Raw genomic sequence first — 23,289 nt, 5'->3', positions numbered from 1 at the left:
CCCTACAGCTCTGCTTTCTGTACAGGTTATGTGCAGCACAGTGATGATGTCACTGCTATTTTACAGGGTAATATTTTGGTTTGCAAAAGCCATATGGGGAAGCTTATAAAAAAACGATGGACAATGATTGGGACTTTTTGACTCCTTAGGTCTCAGAACAATTGGTGTGATAACAAAACTGGACCTCATGGATGAAGGAACAGATGCCCGAGAGATATTGGAGAACAAACTACTTCCTCTTCGCAGGGGTAATGAGTAATGTTTTTTTTTTCAAGAATAAGTTTTTATTCATCACATTCCGAATACAGTTGAGTTATATAGTTGTATGCATACATATAACAATAACACCTGCATACACCCTCCCCGATGTCATTAATAAATAAGTTGAACAATATCAGCACACAGCACAGAACCCTGAGGCACACCGCTCATTACACTAGCCCAGTCTGAAAAGGGTCCATTTACAGATACCCTCTGGACCCGTTCCCGTAGCCAGTTCTCTATCCACGTACACACCACCTCATCTAAGTTGTGATTGTTTTGTCAGGTGATGCTCCAGTTTCAGACAGCCGCAGAACAAGTGCAGATGACATGGTGCAAAGCACATGTTGGAAAAGTAGTACAAGCTCAGGTCAAAACAGGGACACATGTTAAAAGACATAAAAGTCTTAGACATATAAAAGACATATAAGTATCTGTACTTATACCGAGTACGGTACTTGGTATCGGTGCAACATTGTAAGAAATAGAAATATCTGAGAATTGACTGTGTAAATGACCATGTCAGATTCCTACATATTGTATTTTTACTGTATCTCTATCAGTTGAATCCTTTAACAGTGTCATAGAGGTCTATTCACTAACCTGCCGTAGGCAGCCGAGTGAATGACCGACCTAAAGCGATGTGAGCCGAACGCTGTTTGGCTATTCACTTCAGGCTGGTACTGCTGATTTCAGCCGTATATCAGCGGAAATCAGCCGTACATCGGGTGGCTTTGCGTGGCTTCGGGTCAGCCGAACATGCTCAGCATGTTCGGCCGACCCAAAGTGCCGAAGGAGTTCGACTCAGCCGATCTAACATCTGGATCGGCTAAGCCGAACCTCCGGCAGGCTACTTGCTGCTGTTCGGTCTATTCTCATAGAGGCCGAACAGCAGTGAGTGAATAGTCTAATGCCGCTGAGCGGCAATCGGCTCGGCTGTTCTACTCGGTCCCTCTGTGGGACCGAGCAGAACAGAAAAAATAGTTAAAAAAGTAGAAAAAAATAAATAGAAAACGATTGTGCGGAGCTAGCAGTGACAGATAGCTCCGCCCAACTGTTTTCTATTGGCCGGTGGTTCTGTTGCCGTCAAAAAAAAAGAAGGAAAAAAAAAACATTTCCGCCATAGGAATGCATTACTAGATTCCTATTGGCTATTTCAATTTGCAGTAGCCAATAGCAAACTAGCTATTGTACCCGCCCGCTGAGCCGCTCGGCCGACTTCGGGAGCTGTACGGGCTATAGTGAATAGCCCGTACAGCAGCCCTTCGGTTCTACTGAACCGAAGGGGTACTGGGGCCAAAGCTAGCCGAAGGATCAGCCAGATCCTTCGGCAGCTTAGTGAATAGACCTAATAGTTTTTTCTTATTACATTGATGCTGTATATGTTTGTATCTTAATACAAATAGTAATGTGTGTTGTTGCACACTTTCAGGTTATATTGGAGTTGTGAATCGTAGCCAAAAAGATATTGATGGTAAAAAGGACATTCAAGCTGCTTTGTTAGCAGAAAAGAATTTCTTCCTATCTCATACAGCTTACAGACACATGGTGGATTGTATGGGAACATCATACCTCCAGAAAGTCCTAAATCAGGTAAAACGTCACTTGTTTTAAGAATTATTATTCAGTCATCTTCTCTGCAATGATTCCTTATAATAATTAGCATTATGTGCTTTATCGAGTGAAGCAAAATATACAGTATATTAGATAGTCTTAAAGGAAAAGTAATTAGCGGAATTATTTGTTTATATATTTCATTTTAGAAAAGAAGTACCAGGCAGCACAGTGGCTTAGTGTTATGTTGGGGTTCTTGGTTTGAATCTCAGCCAGAACACTAGCTACATGAAGTTTTGCATGTTCTTCCTATGCTTGTGTAGATTTACTCTGGTTTCCTCCCACATTTCAAATAGGTGCTGGTAGGTTAATTGGCTGCTGTCTATATTGGCCTTAATATATGTGTACAAATTGGCTATGCTTGTGTTATCACATTCTGCATGCTGTCCCCACTTCCTTCAGAGACAAGAGGACAAGACAAAAACAAGAAAACTGATTGAAGTGCACAGAGCTAAACAATGAAAACTAGAGCTAGTAAAGGGGACCAGAAGTTAAGCTAGCCGAAGGATCGGCCAAAGCTATGGCCAGATCCTTCGGCAGCTTTGTGAATAGACCCCATAGTTTATTAAGTATAAAAAGAGGGGTGGATTTACTTAGGGCAAACCCGCTGTTCATGTTCAGGGGAATTTTCACTTTGCAAAGAATACCCACTCATGGACAAGGAAAGAAAAACAGCATTTTTCCTAGCACATAATTGGATTATGGAAGTCAGTAGAGCTTCACCTCATTCACTAAGCAATAGGAAAATTCCCTTGCAAGTGATCGGCCTATTTGACTTCAGTAAATCAACCCCAAGACAATGGGATGCAGATAACACTGTATTCTAGCATTTTTGGGAGAGGATGAGTCTTAAATAAGACCCGAAGGCTTGATGGACTATAGTACAATTGAGGAGAGTGTAGGACTAATCCAGTAAAGAAGACAAACAAGGCCAAAGCATAGACAGAAACAAATCAAACTTATACAACTTTGGATATTTTATAGTGAGGGTATCACGCATATTTCAGCACTCACAATGCAAATTTTTAACCAGTTTGTTTGTTATCTCTGCCAAAGTCCATTGCCCTCAAACTCCTACAGAGCTGCTGCCCCCTGAAATGTCTGCTGAGATGCTGCCCCTAAAATTCCTGCCAAGGTTCTAAACACTGTGGGGTCTATTCACAAAGCTGCTGAAGGAACTAGCCGTAGCTTTGGTTGATCTTTAGGCTAGATTCGGCCCCAGGACCCCTTCGGTTCAGTAGAACAGAAGGGCTGCTGTACAGGCTATTCACTATAGCCCGTACAGCTCCCGAAGTTAGCCGAGCGGCTCAGTCGAGCTGTTTACTCTGCTCGATCGAGCAGAGTAAACCTTTCTCTGCTCTGCTTTTTTTTCCCCTTCTGACATCGGAGCCGCCGTCAGTCAGAAAACAAAAAACAGCGTAGGAATGCATAGTTACATTCCTATTGGCTATTTCACTTTGCAATAGCCAATAGCAAGCTAGCTATTGCACCTGCCCACTGCTGCTGTCAATCAGCAGAGGGGACCTGAAGTTCTCCATCAGGTCCTCTTCTAGTGATTGACAGCAGCAATCTCTACCTTTATAGGTCCCTGTTAGTGATTATCACACTTGTATTCACTGTCTCTATCACATTTTTTTAAAGCAACTCACCAACCACATACGTGATACCCTACCAGAGTTCAGGAGCAAGCTTCAAGGTCAGCTGCTTTCCATAGAACATGAAGTTGAAGTTTACAAAAATTTTAAACCAGAGGATCCATCAAGGAAGACAAAGGCATTGCTGCAGTATGCTTGTTTTACTTTTCTATGCAATATTTTAGTTTGACAACTAACGTGTTTTATGTGTTTCTTCATACATTGGGTGTAATGTTCAAAGCACGCAGTCAGCAAATAAGAAACGATTGGTTATTATATCCTTATATTTGATTGTTTTGCATTTTACCTTCTAAAACTAATTTGGAAGGTATTATAATAATGTAAAAGCATGGCTTTACTTTACTATTAAAGTTCTGAAGGTATCTTCAAGATTGTCTAGTAAAAGTTGGTTAGTTTAGTCTTAAATCACAGGTTGTACACCCCTGTACTAAACAACCTGTCTTTGCTGGTATTGTTTCTGATCATAATATGCATAGCTAGTTAGTCTTCATGAGGCTTAGATTGGGTGGTCACTGGATTGCTTCTAATGGCAAACTGTATGGAAAGAAATATGAAGGTTGCTAATGCTCAGCTTTCTGCCTAAACATGAGTAGTCTATCCATATAACACAAAATATATGTCTATATATATGTAGATGTTCTTTCATATTTTTATGAAACTGCTTAGCATGTTACCAGATTCTTTAGAACTCATTTTTGCATATGACTGTTTAACAGAATGTTTACAGAGACATTCCAGAATGAGTCATTCTTTTCAAATAATTCATATTTTTAAGGATGATCCAACATTTTGCACAAGATTTTGAAAAGAAGATAGAAGGGTCAGGGGATAAAGTGGATACACTTGAGTTGTCTGGCGGTGCCAAAATTAATCGTATATTTCATGAACGCTTCCCATTTGAACTGGTAAAGGTACAGACTTACGTATCAGATAACTGAAACTGTCTTGATACTTAGTATTAACTCAGTTTAGGCATGACAATACTGTCAGTATTATGGTTATTGAATGGTGCTAACTTAGTTTGATATTTAGGGGATGGGGTAAAGTGATAATGGTATTAAGGGGGTAATCTACTAAAGGCAAATAGGCTGTCCACTTTACAGGGGAAAAGTTCACTTACTTTAGTGATTGTGGAAAAAAAACACTGTGCAAAGAATACCCAATCACATGCAAGAGGAAAAAAAATGCATTTTGGATGATGGAGGTCAAAAGAGCTTCACCTCATTCACTAAACTAAGGGAAAATGCCCTTGCAAAGTGAACAGCCTGTTTGTCTTTAGTAAATCAACCCCAAAGCATTGATATTTTCTATATTGATCTTTTCTATAAAATAAAAAATAGACATTCAGATAGTGTAACATGCTAACATCCGAAGGTCATATATAAATGGTGGCTGACAGGAAACAGCAAAGTAACTTACAGCCATTGGGGAGGAAGCCGGAGGTCATACACTTGTGACTCTTCCTGTGTAAAAGTCCCATTGGGAAGTGCTATATTCATTTCCTTTATGGAAAAAAATAGTGGGAATGAATAGAAATTGTTATAAAGCATCAGTACTGCACACAAATATTAGCATTATTATCTCTTGAACATAACGTATTTGCTGCCATGACAGATCACCTCAGCATTTTATAACAAGGTATTATAACATACTGTGTTCTGTTATAGTTTGTGTTTCCTTGATGTTCTTATGCTAGGTAAAAGAAATTAAAAGATTTCTACGTTCCCTTTATCAATCATTTCATTTTTTTCTTTCTAGTCTTCCAAGATTAAAGTCTCTATGTATATTTAGTGTCTACATTTGGAAAATGGTTCATTTAGAGTAAATACATTACAGTAAATATTTTTTCTCCAATTTTGCTGCAAACTGTCCATATGTGTTAAATGTTCCTATAGGTGGAATTTGAGGAAAAGGACTTACGGAGGGAGATAAGTTATGCGATCAAAAACATTCATGGTGTCAGGTAATTTTTGTTATATGGTAAAGTGCTATATAAATAATTCCATGCTATCGAGCCGCATTGGTATACTTTGGGGTTAAGGAATGATGTCCTGTCAAGAACACTTTGGGTGCATTCCTGAAGCAGCAATATGACCTTGCCCATGCCGTACAACTGCTTAGAAAAAACCCCACCATACATTTATAAAGCACAGTAGTGTGCTATATAAATGGGCTTTGTACAATTAAAATTCATTAAAAAAAGGGCGGGAGGAGTACCTGGATCACATGATCTGTTAAAGCCAGATAACTGGTTTCTTCTCCAATCACAAATCTCTCTGTGCTGCATTAAGCAGAGAAAACTCTGTGATAGATTACAGGCTCTATACCGTGGCCTGCATTTCATGAATGGGCGGTTAAATGTGTGGAATAATACTGCAATGTATAGTGGTATCAGCACTGCTATAAATAGACTCCTTGAGGTTACTCACTTTGCTGTATAGTGCCAATCGGCTTCCATATGTCATGTCTATAGTGCAGAATAGAAAATTAAACAAGGATTCTGATTTGTTGCTATGTTGTGAGCACATATTTCATGCATGAGCCCCTTCATATACAGTATGGCACTGGCATCTATTCTAACCACTAGAAGCTGCTTGTAGTTTACTATGTATAATTCTGCTCCAGAGAAACAGGAAGAAAGGATATACTTTTTAAAATATTTTTTTTAGATATGCTGTGTGAATAGGAACACATAACACACATAGATGGGGTTTTCTCAAATTTGTTTGCAAAAGTGGAAATATACTTTAGAGGTACACTCCAGTCAGAACTGAGAATGAAGACCTGGAAGAGTGCATATAGAGGGAAACAGGTTAGCTGCTCGGGATTAGTTTTGTCATCCAGGAAGTACTGTAATGGAACAGTCCAGTACATTGCTGTTTTTCTCATTTGTTTCTCCCTATTTGTAATTCAGGATAGGTATTTCCAAATACATCCACTGCAGACCACTTGCTGTCTCTCTTATATGCAAAGTGTGATGTATCAAATTGTCAGTACCAAGAAGTTTCTCAACACCACCATTTGGATGCAGACTTAATTTTTTAATCTGATTGGTGCAACAGAGAGATGGTAGAAAATGACATATTACCTGGTCCAGTAAATACCCTTCACCCCATGTGGAGAGACCTCTGGATTCTAGCTGCAGGAGTTTAGATAGATCGAGATGAAAAGACAAAAATCATGAAAAATTTCCATCAGGAGCCTACCACAAATAAATGCAGGCAGGATGACCATTGCCACAACCCTAAAGCTATTGCATCTTTTAAAATGTATCAAAACTCACATGGTATAAAAACATATTTTTGTAGCACACCTTGTATATTTCTTGGATGGCTGCTTAATACCCATCTCCAGCCTTTCTTTCCTATCAAATTGGACATTTTACTTTTTCTTCAAGTCTTTTATAGGGTGACAATACTGCCTTGTAGGTGATCCCTGTTTATTCTTGTCTCTGTGCCTGTCAGCGCATGTGCAATGCAGCAAAGCCTAGTAGATCGTGCTGGCCTTCCCTCTTCTAATATGAGTGCTGCTATACATGAGATTGATACAAACTCAGATATTCACATTAGCTGCATTTAAAAATACGTTTTATGATTTTTCAATTAATAGTTAAGCAGATTGATTAGTGTTTTTATATCTGCTTGGTGTTTAGCTTTAAAGAAGAACTCCAGGAAAAAATGTATGAACCCTTCCAGTGGGGCTACCCCCTGCACTGCAAGGGTTAATTGTTTGTTTTTGTCTAGGTTAAAATAAAAAAAGTTATACTCGCCTCAACTGCAGAGCCGGCTTGCTATTAGACCGGTCCTTCCAGCCTCTCTTCCCCTCTACTGCAGTGGTCTAAGGTCCCGTAAATCATCACGTTCTATACACTTTATAGACATGAGGATGCTGAGGATCATTCCAGCAGGCTAAAGGGAGCACTGTGACAGCTGGCTGGCTCAGAGCTTCAGGTGAGCATAACTTTATTATTTTCAGAACTAGACAAAAACGAGCACTTAACCCGGTTGTGAAGGTATCTCCACTGCATTGGTTAATAACATTTTTCCTGGTGTTCTGTAAAAAAAAAAAAGGTAATTTGCACTGTTTATACAAGACCTTAAGTTAACGGCTGCCTGAGTGATCTGGACACTTCCTATTGGCTGTCCAGTGACAGGGACCTCTCAGGTTCTGGCGACTGCAGCAGTGTGATGGCTGCTCAGTGAGAAGCCACACCAATTCTAAATAGTCCAGATACAACTTTATGCCATTAGGGTCAGGGGGGCTTTCAAGTATAGTAGCCCATGTGTTTCGGGGGTCCAAAGCACACTCCTTTATCAGAAATAAGGAGATAAATCATGTGTGGAATACAATCCCTGCAACTTAAAATTTGTGTTGTGATGGGAGTACATTATTGTGGAGCACGTTGGGCACGTCCTCAGTTAGCTGTTATATGGAAGTTCTTTTGCAGTTTCTGTAAACTCACAGCAGAGGTCATAGTAGCAAATAAAAGAAGATTATCTCAGCACTAGCTGCTCTTGGTGTACTCAATATTAAAGCTTACACTGTCATTTTTTTCACATAGGTTGTAAAAACAAATTGTCCATGTGCAACAGAATATTATAAGTGATTTCCAGATAACACATTTGCCTAATACATATTTGAATGCCTGACAAAAAGTATAGTTTTCTGAAGAGTTAAGGTCATGTTTAAATATAGGGCCTGATTTATTAAACAATATGAATGTAAACCAGGCCATCAATCATGCGGACAACCACGTCATATCCTCACAGTATTTACTATGTGCTCAGAAACACATTCACAGGCTACAGGTGTGTCTGACTGCTCGCAGGGATTTTACATGTGCAGGGAGTGTGAGTACTGCTGATTGGAGAGCAGTGGTTGTGACTATGCAAGGGAGGGGGTGTCCGACCACTGGAGATAATGCAGTCAGTTTGGGATGACACTGTAGTGTTATAAAATAAAAAAAAGTAAGACATATAAAACCTTAGAGCTGAACTTTAGGGAAAAGCTAACTACACAGAAGACTTACATATATTGTAGGTTGGTAGTTATTTTAATTGTCCATCCAGTCATGAGATTTACACAGCTCTGCCCTACAACACACCCTGTCTAGCAGGAGGGGAATCTTTTTATGCTGCAGTTTCACTTTCATTTACAAGTTCCCAGCTCTACCCTTTGACTGGGCAGTGAAAGGAGAAGTAGCAGACTGATAATCTAATTTCTCAGTCAGTCTGCTCTCTCATCTTATTAGCATAATGCTTGCACTGCAGCACATCTGATTCGCTTCTTGTGCTGCTTCTCCCTTCATGTCTCTGAGCTTTGCTGTACAGACTGTACAGAAGCCTGCAAGAGGCTGATACCAAGGCAAATTCAGGTGCTTACACTGCTTGCATTAAAACAATACATTTATTATGTATTATTGATTACAGAGCTCCATGCATTCATGTCTTTTGGATAGTATTGGCGTTCAGGTTTAAATAGTAATGCACCCTTACTTTGCCTTAATTTGAAAACACCAACCTGCCATTGGCCTCTTCCAAAAAGGTGAAACACTTTAACTTTTATTACTTTTACATTTTTCCTGTTAGACAACAGATGAACCATGGATTTGGGCTCATTTATTTATATACTTTGTCAAATCAGTCGTGTGTTTTGGGGCAGGTTACGCTCACACATTTATATTGTGCCTATATGAATCCTTTTACCCACGGCTTGAAGGGCACAAGACATATCAGGACTATTGTTTGAACACAAATATTGTAAATTATTTCATATAATTATTTCATATATAAAGTAAAAGAATGTGCTTATAATATAAATACATGCTGCAAACCCAAAGCAGCCAATCAGTTTGTGCAGTTAGATGTTGTTAGTTAAATGAAGGCTGATTTTCAGTCAGTTGCTATGACTTAGTAGTATTATTGATCTGTATTTTGGAACTTCAGTTGTACTGCATTTCTTTTCACAGAACTGGATTGTTTACTCCAGATAAAGCATTTGAAGCAATAGTGAAAAAGCAAATAGTAAAGCTTAAAGGACCAGCTCTGAAATGTGTTGACCTGGTGATGCAAGAGCTTCTAAATACTGTTAGGAAATGCACCTCAAAGGTAGACGTTTATCTATTCCTTATGTATATTGATTATATACTCAGTGGCTTGAAAAAATAGATATCACTTTTTAGAATCAGACTGGACTTCCTTTGGCCTCATAGTATCTGCAAAGTGTTTGAGGTGACTCCACAGGGGTCTTATAATGAAAAGTTCAAGGAGCAGTCCAGAATCACAGTGCTCTTCGGGGGAAGGTTGTTTGGCAGGGGGTGGTGTTGGTGTGCAGCTTCCTGTTTTTATGGACCGAGGTGTCCGATACTTGTGACAATAGAACAGAAAAAGGAGAGAAGGAAGCACTACGAACGGGCAAATGTGAGGGTGGCCTGGTAATTGCCGATGTAGAGGATTAAATTGATGGTGATGTAGAGGCAACAGAGGTGTTGTGCCTGCCGGCAGGCACAGCTCTTCTGTGGCCTCTACATCACCATCAAGTTAATCTGCTACATCAGCAATCAACCGAGGCCACCCTCACATTTGCCCAGGCGTAGCGCTTCCTTCTCTCCTTTTTCTGTTCTACTGTCACAAGGGTCATATAACCACCCCTATGTTGAAAACAACCACAAACATCAATGTAGAGACAGTGTAGCAAGAGACAGAAACAGTGTAGCAAGCCGAGTGGCTCAGTACCACATGGCTAATCACAACGACCACTAACATTCAAGTGTTTATTTTTCCAATTCCTATTACAACAGAAGAAGAGGAGGAATCTGAAGTAATTTTTGAATGAGATGCTGAAAACAAAGGTCAACATCAGCTGCTGATCCATTAATTAATTTTCACTGACTGTGAGACTTTTTTTTAGCCCCCTTTCCTCCTCTCCTACACATCATGTAGTCCATCTTGTCTCTCTCTAAGTGCAGAATATTAATCCCTCACCTCCCTTATCATGCCCATCTACACATTCACCCCTTTATCTCCATCCTGCCACTGTATGTGACATGGTCTTCACCTCCTGATCCCTCTGTCTACAATACTGTATCTGGTGCACCCACACCAAGTTCCATGTTTTAAACTCTTAAAGCCCAGCATGTTTTATCATTTTCAAATACTGTCCAAAAAGGTTTCCAAAAGTGGGTCATTTCAGGTGTTTTGGTACTGTTCTGACATTTTTATTTTAACAGAAAGTAAAGAAATTTCTTTTTTTTTTCCATAGTTAAAAAAAAAATGCTAATATAACCAAACAAATTCTATCTGTTTCATAAAATGTATTTGGATACATTGCTGCATGACAGAGTAATTGTCAGTCAAAATATCACAGCTCTGAAAACTGAAAAATGGCCTGGCAATGAAGTGGGTGATCATTCTTGGTTATCTGTTCTCATGCAAATCATGAAATCAGGGTTCTGTTAAATGTTTGTTTATTTAGTTGCACAAATATAAATGAAAAGGATAGGCCAATGTCTTCTATAGGGGAGGAATTTCTATGTTCTGGTATATGTGTATATTTTTAGAAGTGACTTAGTTATTTTCTTGCTGGTGCAGTAGGTGCTTATTTTATGGGGCATTTTAAGACAACTTTTTGGCTATCATCTCATTAGCATCACATCAATTTCTCTTGATTTGCAAGATAATAAAATTGAGTGTTAAGCCCAACCTTAAAATGCCTTGACCAAAAGTTCTAGTGGTTCTTTATACAGACCGTCTTCAGCAAATTCCACAGGTTCCTGATTTTTCATTTAGGGTACCGTTTTAGTTTTAGAAAGTAGGTGAAACATCAACCATTGGATAAATATTGTGTATCTTATTTTTATATTTTTAATTTCAGCTTTCTGATTATCCAAGGCTTCGAGATGAAACAGAAAGAATTGTAGCGCTAAACATACGGGAAAGAGAGGGGAAGACCAAAGAACAGGTATGTATACATACAATACAATGAGGGGAATATAATAAAACTGGAGCAGATCAAATCTGGAGCAGTTGTCCATGGCAACCAATCAGCCTCTAGCGTTTATTTTTAACGTTTAACTGAACAATCTGAAGAGAGAAGCTGATTAGTTACCATGCACAGCTGCTCCAGATTCTGTCTGATCTAGTTTTAGTAAATTTCTCCCAATGTTTTTATATGTGGGAAACACTTAGAAATACTGGGTATTGTCCATCCTAGCCAAGTCATATCCTCGCCTTTATTCTAAACCTGCCTAACAATTAAATGGGCAGCTTGGAAGTCTGAACCTCCCTTTTGTCACTGACATCTTCATTTGCTTCCATATTACTATGCAAGTTGAGTATTCAGTATTAAACATCACTGTTTATTTTATGATTGTATCTGTTGGACTTATGTTTCAAGGGATTTCAATGGAACCAGATATAAACCAAAGTTTATATTTGGATGCCAAATAGGAGCTATGGAACCTACTAATCCTAAAGCTGAATTGAAATATTTCCATTTTATGTGACAATTTGAGATATCTGTATATATTTAAATCTGTTGTAATATATGCCTAATTTCTGTTTCTCATTAGTGCTGTGAGTACATTTGCTCATACTTGATGGAAATCTGCTAATTTTTTTATGTAATATTGTTGACAAGTAAATAGTGCAGGCAGCTGAGCCATACAAAAACAGAGAAAACTCTGCAAGCCTTGTCCCATAGAGATATCATTCTCAGCTTCATCCACTAGATGGTGCTCAGCATATAGCAAATATATGAACTGCAGTACAATAATAATGATGCATGTGAGCTCCAGGGATGCTGTAACTCACATAACTCCATCTCCTCATCTACGAAGAGGAAAGCCAGGATTGATACAACAGATAGCTAATTTTTCTGGTTGTTGAGTTTGTAAGTGATAGAGAATTTCTATTTCTAAAGTGTAATGTTGTTCGTTGTTACATATCAAATATATGTGTAATCTCATCATAATCTTTTAATCAGGGCTATAATTTACTTGATAAACTCCTGATTATTATGTGTTGTGTTTTTTGTAGGTTTTGCTGATAATTGATATACAATTATCCTATATTAATACCAACCATGAGGACTTCATTGGCTTTGCTTAGTAAGTTAACATGTAGTATTCAAAAGTGCTCACAAACATGACCTACTACATATCACTATTGTTAGGGCAGAACGGAGAGTGGCAAGACTGGTACAAGGCAACAGAAGGGCAACAGTGCAGTGTCAGATTCCTCGCATCACCTTTTCAACATCTTGTCGAGGCGGCCCAGCGAAGTCATCTCGTGGAGTCATCTCATGGCCCAACGAAGTACTGATGGGGTGGTCATAATAATCTGGCCACTCAGTGTGAACTGTGATTGGAGGAGAGGGTCTCCGTCCAGGTTTTTTTTTTTCTATTTTTGTTCACTTAATAATTTCAATAGCGATCCGTTGGCTTTGGAGCTCTGAAACCAGCAGCCTGCTGAGCACATTTGTAAGGCACATTGCTGTGTAGTGGTATGGCTGCAGTAAGGCCATACCACTGCTTTATAAATTGGGCCCTTAGTGCACAAAGCACGGTGGGCTTTTTTTTGGCCACCTTCACAGAATCAGTAAGATGTTTACAATGGATACAAAACAACCCTTTACAGTTCTCCTGTGATTGCATGTAAATTCTACATTTCTGTCGAATCTGTAATGATTAATTAAAGCCACACTACAGTCACCTAAAAAAATCACTATTGCCCTGCACTTCTATGAAATCTAAGTTCTAGTACACACCTTAATACTTACCCTAATCCATAGTCCTGTGGCAGAACCAGTCCTCGGATCTTTAGTGATGGAATATGGGTGGGTACTTCTAGCAGCGCCCACATTCCATCTTATTGATGTGGACGCTGGGACTAAACTAATTACAGTGCAGAAGTAATGATGTTAACAAGAGGGGAGGCAATAAGTCCAGTCAGAAACTAGTGTTCAGAGAGGATTCACTAGATCAGTCTTTGCAACAGAAACCAGCAGGGTAGTAAATCAAGAGACTATGGATTGAGGTCAGTATAAGTGGCTGGTAGAATTTTTATTTAAAAATGGCCATAGTTGTGTTTTAAGATTTTGGCATGTTTAACAGAAACATGAAGAAGGACTGTTATGCTAAACATTTCTTATTATTGTGATGTGAATATAAACAGTTGGTCTCTATGAAGAGTTGAATAAACAATGTAGCAAATGACTGTCAGTGATTTCATGTTTTTTCATTTGTTAGTGCACAGCAAAGATGTAGCCAGCAGAAGAAGACTTCAATGGGCAACCAGGTAGGTAGATTATTTTTTTCTAATAATGGTCTGGTAATGGTTCTTTTTATTGTCACATGGGTCTTTAATGAAACCTGTAATTAGAAAATACTGAGGAGGCAATTACTGATCTCTCCTTCTAAAATGCTAGCTGCCTAACTGTTAGGCTGATTCAATTGCTTTCATAGACCTGGAACAAGTATGCAGATCAGCAATTCTGACCTTTTTAATCTGAATTTTTTTCTTAATCTGTGACTGAAAAGCTATTAAATCTAGGAATGGCCAGGCAACTTGCATTTTTAGCAGGAGGTCAGAGCTGAAAGCCTCTCCATCAATATAGATTACCTTTGAATATTTTATGTGTAGATATTTGAAAAATCTGGTCTACCAATGATTCACACAATTCATGATTAGCTTTGTGTGTATCTGAAGCAAATTACTCCCACATTATTATGTTTTAGTTCTTCCTTTTAATGCGGTAACCCAGATTTAAATAAAATATTTTGTGATTCTGTTGCCAGCCTATCTGTACTTCAGCAGGAGTGTTCTCTAAGCATAGAGTGATTTTCTCTGCCACTTGTTGTTTGATCCAGCAGGGGATTGTAGAGTGTTATCATTCTGTGGTATGGATGTTTAATGACCCAGCCAATCAGCAGGTTTTGGAGGCCTGGTGATGCATGCTGGGAGAAGTTTTTTGTAAAATGCTGTACAAACTGTTGGCGCTATATAAATCCTGCATAATAATAATAACTATTAAATGGCTGGGGCACTTCATTCGGCCAGATCCTTCGGCAGCTTTGTGAATAGACCCCTTTGTCTCTACCCTCATGGGCTTCTTCCCTGTGAAGATGTCACCATAAGAAGATATGTCCCTCTCCCCAGACATTCGGGCCTAGGCGTTGGAAGGATGCAGGGATCTCCCTTCCTGGGAGGTATTCCTAAAGTTGCTGGAGCCAGGAGTGCAAGGCCTAGAGGAAACGAGATGCATATGGAATTGTAGTGAATTACTGGTTCAGTGGAAAGTATACCCAGGGACCTTTGTATGTTGTCCTGTGTTGGCACACTAAGACTTAGATACCACTTGGAGCTCAGTTGTCAATGAGCCAGAGCTCCACAAGAGTCCAGGCAACATAGTTTGTTTACAATTGTACAGAAAGAGACCTAAACAAGATTTGGAAGAGAGTAAAGCGTGGTCTGAAGTTGCATTTTGCAATTAAAGTGTTAATATTTTAAGCTTACTAAAGTTACTGGCACCCATCTTTTTACGTCTGGGATCTTATTACCATGTAAGAGTGCTTAGGACATTCATAATGTAGCTGTTAGCTGAATATCAATAATTACTGAGAATCAGTCAGAAATGTAATTTATTTATTATAGTTGGACCCTTCCTTCAATGCACTGTGGCATTCAGGACATTGTCGTTAGTAAACCAGTGAAGAAGGTGATATGATACACTGAGTACATTATCAGGTTTTAGGACTACAGCACGTGACCTGACTAAACAGTTATGTTTGGCTATATACATATAATGTCACAAAGAAAGAACTGCGGTACAACACGTTTAAAGTATGTGTATAGCCAAAACAGAAGGAAACAGTTAAAACACCTCTCAGTTTATTTTTTCTGTCTGCCTCCCCTTGGGGAGATTTTTAGATTACTTCCTGTCATGGAGACGCAACAGAAAGTGAGAGAACATTTCTCCAAAGTAAGGGGATAACTCTTTTAGACAGCTGTCAACAGAACATTATCAAATTTATCATCACCTCTTGTTCTGGTGACAACAGTAAAATGTTGCGTTTTCTGTCATTTTCTGCTTTGTTGACGATGGTCACCAAGACCATGAGAAAGGATTAAAAACTCCCCAGACAAAAATGAAAACTTGATTAAGAGTTATAACACTTATAACACTCTATCAAAGATTTTTCTTTACATACATTTTGGGTTGAGTCTGTGCTCTGCTTTTACTCGGCAAAGTAACCACTTTACCCTAAATCATGTACTTCCGCTGGACCACCAGCCAGCCTGAGATTCCTGTGTAGGTTTCTTCCTCAGCAGTGTAACATTGCACAGTGTACTTGTGCACAATGTGATATTTCTTATTTAACTTTCAGACGGGTCAACGTCCTCTCTTATTTCTCGGCCTCGCCATCATAATGCCGTCATAGTGACTTGTAAACTGGTTCCCACATTAACATTTGCTCCATAGACAAACATCTCAAAGATAGAATTGCAGTAAAAGGAAAAAAAACACACATTTAAGTATTTGAATTATAGCAGACCTTTACCCCATTTCACTAAAAATCACATCAGCATTCAGCTCTGCATGCTGATATGAAATCTTACATTCATTAGTTAAACAAACATATTTTTATTTTACTTACAATTACTGTCTTTCTACATCCTGGTTCTCTTTTGCACAAATCATGTAATCGTGCCCAGGGAAGGTTACATCAGTAAGTGCATCCTGGGAAGGTTACATCAGCAGAACAGTGCTGGGAAATCTCATCTGTAATCTCATGATATCTCAGGGAAAGACATTTTCCACCCCTGAGATAATGTGCATCGTCACATGTCCTAGTCACATGTACCAGAGTTCCAGGAAGTAAAGGGAGATATATTAATCCGCCCTTAGTAAAAATGGCCAATGTGAATAGACTGGGAAGAAAAGAGAAATAAGGTACAGAAAGAATACAAAGCCGGCAATTATCTAGAAGTATGTGTTTGTAGATTGTCATTACTAAACACTTCTAAAGGTGTGTTTGTTGTCATTTCAAAGATATGGGTAAAGTTTCTCTTTCATTTCTATTTTGTTGTCAAGCAACTGTGGAGCTTGTCCTTTCTAAGAGCTTGTCACTGTTCTTTTTTAATTATTTTATTTCTCTTTTACTTGCTTTAGGATTTAAATAAAGTGTCTTCAACTTGCCTAAAGTAAGTAACTGGGCCACTGTCAAATGTCCCAACTGCCAAAAAGCAATCAGATTGGAAATACACAATGAAACATAATTGTTATATCGGATTGGGTGTCTTATTTATATGTTTTTTTTTCTCTTTGGGTCTAAATTTCTTAGACCTGGAATAATATCTGCCAGCTAAGTTATGTAGTGCAGTTTAATAATTTGCTGATTTATGATCATGTGAGGGCATGAGGTAAAGAGATAAGAAATAATATATATAAATAAAGAGTATGAACATTTTTTGCTGAACTGACTTAAAACCACTTTGATTACTGTTTCTATCAAGCTGAAATGTATATAACTGTTCCCTCTGTCTGTCATTGAATATACAATAGTTTTTAAAGCTGACATTTAATCTGCTTAGGTTTTGTTTTCCCCAGCCCCTCCCTCAGCCCGGATGGGAGGAGTTATGCAAATATCATAATGTCTTAATAGGTAGATATCGGTCTAGGCCACTCCTAGACAGACTGCATTTACATGCAGATCACCTCCGCTACACCCACATGTGACACTGAGCCTCCAAGGTTGAACAAACTGAAATCCAATAAATGAGAGGGGCGGGTCAGGGACAATATGGCTGGGGAGCAATGTGTTAGATGATGCTGGATGTTCTTCAGTCAGGAAATAAGGCAGACTCTATCTGACTTGCTGCAGCTTCTAATGCCCATTGTAAGAAGCTAACAGTGTGCAGTGAAATCAGAGAAAGCAATTTCAGTGCAGGAGAGGAGCCTGTACAACTGGGCAAGACTGAAGGTAGGGCTGGCGTTCAGCATTAAAAGTAAATTTCAGACTAAACCTTAAATGTTGAAACGTATACAGAATAAACAAATTGCCTGTTCAGAACTACAGTTTGTCATAAAGTCAATATTGTATTGCACCAGGCCCCTTTGCCAATAACATTTCCCCATACATAAGCTGTTCTCAGGTCACTAAACTAATGATAAAAGGAAGTTGATGGGCCGTTGTAGTGTGGCAATACCTGGATGGGACAATTAAATATGGAGAAGGTAACACATTCCAAGTCCCGTCTGCACTCCTACGGTCTTATAATTCAAAAAGGCATGTGTGGTGCTCAGGGTGACCGCACGGATGGCGCCGTGCAAACATCAATGATAAGTTCAAACATGTCACCGCCACACACTCAGGGAATCAAATATCAAAAGCCCAGTATGACAAGGAAGCTCATGTCGCTCTGAGGAAGGATCCCTGCGTGGACCCGAAACGTCAGCACTTTATGATGCTATGTGACATTTATGCACTTTATTAAATAGGTTGGGATTTTGATATTTGATTCCCTTAGTGTGTGCCGGTAAGATGTTTTAACTTATCAATATGGAGAAGGTAGACCGTGTTTCCTTTATGTTCCAAAACCTAAAACAATAGTATGGAGACTTAATAGGTAATACTGGAACTGATATAAAACCAGATGAAAGGAATCTTGCTTGTGTCAACCAGTATCAATTATTCAGTTCTTAGCTAAACCATCAAAGCATCAACTGGTTTGTTGGCCTGAACCGCACACCTTTTTTCTACCCAGATTTAAAAAATGTAGAGGTGTTGGATTCAAATTTTGAGGTAGTAGGTAAGAGGTCTTTGTTTAGGCCAAATATGCTAGGTTTGGCAGCTTTCCACAAAGTGGGGTTCTGCCTGGCCATAGGGGTCACCAGGCTTGGGTAGACTATGTATAGTTGAACCAGAAGGAGTGCCAAACACACATATTGAGCGTCCAGGAATGTTTTTCGTTGGTTCAGCAAATGACAAAAGGATAACAAAGGGCAGCCAATGTGTTTTGGGGGCCAATCAACCCCCCTTTTTCAGGGCTTTGGCAATTGTCACAGTGACTAAAATCTAAGGGGACTATTCACTAAGCTGCCGCAGGCAGCCGAGTGAATGACCGACCTAAAGCGAAGTGAGCCGAACGCTGTTCGGCTATTCACTTGAGGCTGGTATGGCTGATTTCAGCCGTATATCGGCTGAAATCAGCCGTTCATCGGGTGGCTTCGGGTCGGCATCGGGTTGGCCGAACATGCTGTTTGGAGTTCAGCGTCCCTGGTTAGCTGGTAACCAGGGACGCTGATCGCTCTGCAAGTGGCCGGAGCCAGCCGTAAGATCACGCCAGCTTCGGCTCGACTGAGCCGCTCGGCCACGTTCAGGAGCTGTACGGGCTATAGTGAATAGCCCTACAGCAGCCCTTCGGTCCGACTGAACCGAAGGGGTCCTGGGGCCAAAGCTAGCCGAAGGATCGGCCGAAGCTACGGCCAGATCCTTCGGCAGCTTTGTGAATAGACCCCTAAGAGCCTGTGTATAGCAATCAGAGCGAGTAGGATAAATAGTAAATGGATTAACTGCCATGTTGTACCCACTTACTAGTTTTCCTTCTGGTACTGATTGTTATACCCAGGTTCTAAGCTTTGAGTCCAATAGATACAGTGACTGTTGTTAAAGCCCTAAAGAAAGGGGATTTTTTTGGCCCCTGAAGCGCATTGACCTTGTTATCCTTTTGCCCTTTATTGTAAAGTCATCTGCACTATCTGGCACATGCTGATTCTCCCAGAGGGCTCTCACTGCTTCCACTATTGGGAGTTTCAAAGGAGTTAAAAAAGGCAATGTTATGCTTTGTGGAGCCGCAGGAGCAGGTGTTTGTATGCATTCAAAGTTATTGCATATGGTTTACCAAGGAGGCTATTTATAATGGAGAGAGGACATCACAGTGTTTACTTCACAATGCACCTGCATTTTATGAACACTTCTTGATAGGAGAAAAGCTGGGTCACATGAGTTTCACAGGTCATGCATCCGGTCTCTTCTCCTCCTGACACTTTTTTGTTTCCTTTACTATTCACCAAGATGGATTTCAAAGCAAGAGAAGTAGAGAGAACATTTGTAAAGCACACCATTGCTTCAAATGGGCCTCTTGGACAGGACTGGACAAATCCCAGGAGCCAGATGCTTCCTAAAATGTACAGCTGGTGCCTAATTTTTGTTTTCTCTTGTTGTCAATAAAGGTGGCTCATAAAAAAAATCCTGCTGGCTCCTGGATTAGCTCCAGGCTGGCTTCTGAATTATATATTACATGTGCAGCCCTGCTCTAAGTTTTATTTAATCATTTGAGGTTTTTTTTTACAGTCACCTTTAACACAGTTGTATTCCTACATGGTGTGAGCATTTATGGTTGAATCTGTTTTTATTGAACAAAACAAAAGACATACAATAAAGGAACAAACAAAAAGAGATGATCACAACTACAACATTGTCAGGATTATTCACAAAAGGGTGAAGAGTTTGGAGAAGGCAGGAGAAATTAACAATTTAGGCCAAAATTGCTGGTATGGAAAAATTCTCCAATTCTGCTCACTTTCCAGTTCAGCTTTGTTGTCCTAGATTGTTCGCTTCTCCTGTCTTCTCACCCTTTAGTGAATAACCCTAAATATCAGAAAAAGAAGATATCAGGTAATAGTGAGCCCAGGTGTCCAGACTCATTACGTATAACCAGAACATGGTGTGCACATTTAAACATGTTGACAGTGGTTTGATAGACACTGAAACATAGGAAACAATCCCAGTGAGGATACTAAAACATACATTCAGTAGCTAACCACACGTGTTAGTAAGGCTAGCGTTTATCGCAAGCGCATAGTAGATACCTAGAGGATAGGATTTGGTTGTCAGCATAATCAATGTTCCATTTTAAGTACATATCCTATTGTAAATCAGCCCTCACGCTTACAAGAGTTTTTTTACTTTATATGTGAGAGCAAAAAAACGTTTACACTTTATGTGAACAGTTACTTTGACATTTGGGAAGAACTGAAAAACTCCTATCCACAGCTATTTCCACTCTACGGTTCTCTTTAGTGAGTCCAAAATGACTGAGCACGCTGTACTACATTGTCTATGTGACGTGTTAGTCTGTAATTGAATGATGATGTATTCTCACCCACTTAACCAGTGTTAATGCTTGCTCTGTATGCACACTGTCTTCTGTGCCTATGTCAGAATACCTCCCAGTAAAGGAAATGTATAGCCACTTAGGGGGCCCAAATCCTCCCTACAAGAATTTGTGGAGCTAATATAAAATGTATGTAAAAGTGCTATTATTAACTTTCACAAATATGTAAGCAAAAGTATGTGTTTCGTGTGGCTTCGGGTCAGAGGTACCGAGCAGAACAGAAAAAGAGTGAAAAAAGTTAATGGAAAACGATTGTGCGGAGCTAGCAGTGACCGAGCCGCTCGGCCATGATCGGGAGCTGTACGGGCTATTGTGAATAGCCGGTACAGCAGCCTTTCGGTTCTACTGAACCGAAGGGGTCCTGGGGACGAAGCTAGCCGAAGGATCGGCCGAAGCTACGGCCAGATCCCTCGGCAGCTTCGTGAATAGACCCATATGTGTCTAAAAGCGCCTTCCATGAATTTGGTTTTGCTTCCTCAAACATTTTAAACTAAAGCAGCAATTGGCAGGATTTCTCTGTGGGAATTGCTGGACAGGATGTCTGTGCTACATAGACAAATCTTCCCCATAATAGTTCTACTGTATAAACCAGCTTTTCCCAACCAGGGTGCTGCGGCACTCTGGGGTGCCTTCCTCAGGGGTGCCTTGAACTTTTTGCAAAGGAGCATGCCTTTCAAAGGAGCTGCTGATGTGAAAGGGGGACTCTAATGTGAAAGTGGGGATTCTGATATGAAATGAAAGTGCTTCTGAAAAAGTGGCTTCTGATGTGAATCGGGGACTCTGATGTAAAGGGGGGACTCTGATGTGAAAGTGGTGATTCTGATATGAAAGGGGGGGCTCCTGATGTGAAGGGGGCTCCTATTGAAAAGGGAGTCTAAGATGTAAAAGGCATGATTTTGATATGAAGGGGGGGGGGGAACCCCACTTTTTTTTTTTGCATAGGGTCCCTCCTTAAAATCCATACCAGACCATTATCTGGGATAAGGGTTTGGTATGGATCTTGGAGTGGCTACATGTTATTCATGTTATTTTTTACATTTGACAGTTAATTTAGACTGTAGTGCTGAAAAGGAGCAGGATGGAAAATGAATGAATTTCTAACAGTGAATGCAGCTTTTGTTTGAGAACTCCTTCCATTCCAAAATCGATTGTTAAAGTCAAACAGAATTTCGATTGACATTTGTCATCTTTCTGATGGCATTATCAAATGTTCTTACCATAATTTTGGATGATGTTTCGTTTGAAAATCTACCAGTATATGGTTAGCTTAACAATCCAGGCCTGATATACCAAAGTATGGAGTGTGGTGATGTGAAACTGGGCCTGATTTATTAAGGGCACATTCACACCATAGTGATGTGTTATTCGCGCAATACCGTGCGATTATTGCATAACACACCTAGCATGCCTTACCGTGCGCTAGATGCCTTGCATTGTCATTCATTTGAATAGCACCCTAAGGCACCTCCCGGCCACTGTTTGCATTGTGCTGTGATGTAAGGAAAGTAATGCATGCCATATTATTTTTCATCGCAAAGCACGGTAATGCGGTACTTTGCAGCACATAGTGGCCGTGAGGTGCATTGAGTGCCATTTGAAGGAAGGCATCATGCGACTAAGGCAACGCTTAGTGTGAATGGGCCCTAAAGCAGAACCTTTTCTTCTCACAGAAGTAAACAATCATCTTTAAGCAGCAGTGCAGCTAACACCGCCTAGATAGAACCAAAAAACATTTTTTTTTAAATCAAATTTTTTTTAAAGCCGAACTTCAGGCACACGGATAAATAAACATGTTGAAGTACCTATATGAGAGCAATTTTTTCTGTCAAATTGAATTGTAGTTCTGTCCATCTGTTCCTAAGATTTATACAGTTCTGACAAATAGCACAGTCCTGTTTTTACACTTGCATGTCTCCTTCTTACCCCCAGCCTGTGACTGGATAGTGAAAGAAGAAGCAGCAGACTGATGAGCTCATCTCTATCATTCTGCGTTATGATCCTATCAGTATGCTCTTTGCACTACAACACACTTTATTGGCTCCTTGTGCTACTCGTTCCTCCCTCTCTGGGCTCTGGTTTACAGGGACTGCTAAAGGCTGATACCAAGTCAAATTTATGCAGTAACACTTGCCTATATTTACAAAATACCTTTAGGGATGAATGAATGATTACGGAGCTACACATTATTTGTGCCTTTTATATCTGTCTGGCTTAGCTGCTGTATGTTTGGATGCTGGAGTGTACTTTCTATAGCAGACCACTTGGTTAATGCATTTTGTGTATATTCGCTGTAGCCTGCACACATTCACGCACATTGAGGATAAATAATGAATTTATTGAGCATAGGATTTGTTTTGTCATGCAGCATGGATGCACAAATATACACAAATGCATTAACAAAACGCTCACTGTGATTATTAAAGCTGGACTCCAACCTTACTTTCAGTCTTGCACAGTTGTACAGGCTCTTCTCCTGGACTGGACTGGAGTTGCTTACTCTGATTTCACTGCACAATGTGAGCTTCTCACAGCATAGAATCTGGAGAGTGTCAGATAGAGATCACCTCATCTCCTGGCTGGAG

General features: G+C 39.8%; 1 protein-coding gene across 1 annotated transcript in view; it reads left to right on the top strand.

The window, feature by feature from the left end:
* Positions 1–23,289, top strand: part of DNM3 (dynamin 3) — a 212,304-nt gene that overhangs the window by 9,750 nt on the left and 179,265 nt on the right. Inside the window, exons 5-14 of the mRNA XM_018566844.1 lie at positions 150–248; positions 1,694–1,854; positions 3,517–3,659; positions 4,306–4,441; positions 5,426–5,493; positions 9,499–9,637; positions 11,403–11,489; positions 12,566–12,636; positions 13,777–13,825; positions 16,701–16,732. Of these exons, the coding sequence (XP_018422346.1) occupies positions 150–248; positions 1,694–1,854; positions 3,517–3,659; positions 4,306–4,441; positions 5,426–5,493; positions 9,499–9,637; positions 11,403–11,489; positions 12,566–12,636; positions 13,777–13,825; positions 16,701–16,732 (985 nt within the window). The remainder of the gene's footprint in view (positions 1–149; positions 249–1,693; positions 1,855–3,516; positions 3,660–4,305; positions 4,442–5,425; positions 5,494–9,498; positions 9,638–11,402; positions 11,490–12,565; positions 12,637–13,776; positions 13,826–16,700; positions 16,733–23,289) is intronic.

The sequence above is a fragment of the Nanorana parkeri genome, unplaced genomic scaffold (genome assembly GCF_000935625.1).
Source record: "Nanorana parkeri isolate BGI_ZX_2015 unplaced genomic scaffold, ASM93562v1 scaffold982, whole genome shotgun sequence".
Lineage (NCBI taxonomy): Eukaryota > Metazoa > Chordata > Amphibia > Anura > Dicroglossidae > Nanorana > Nanorana parkeri.
Note: the sequence above shows the minus strand (reverse complement) of the source record. Positions and strands in the feature narration are given on the sequence as shown.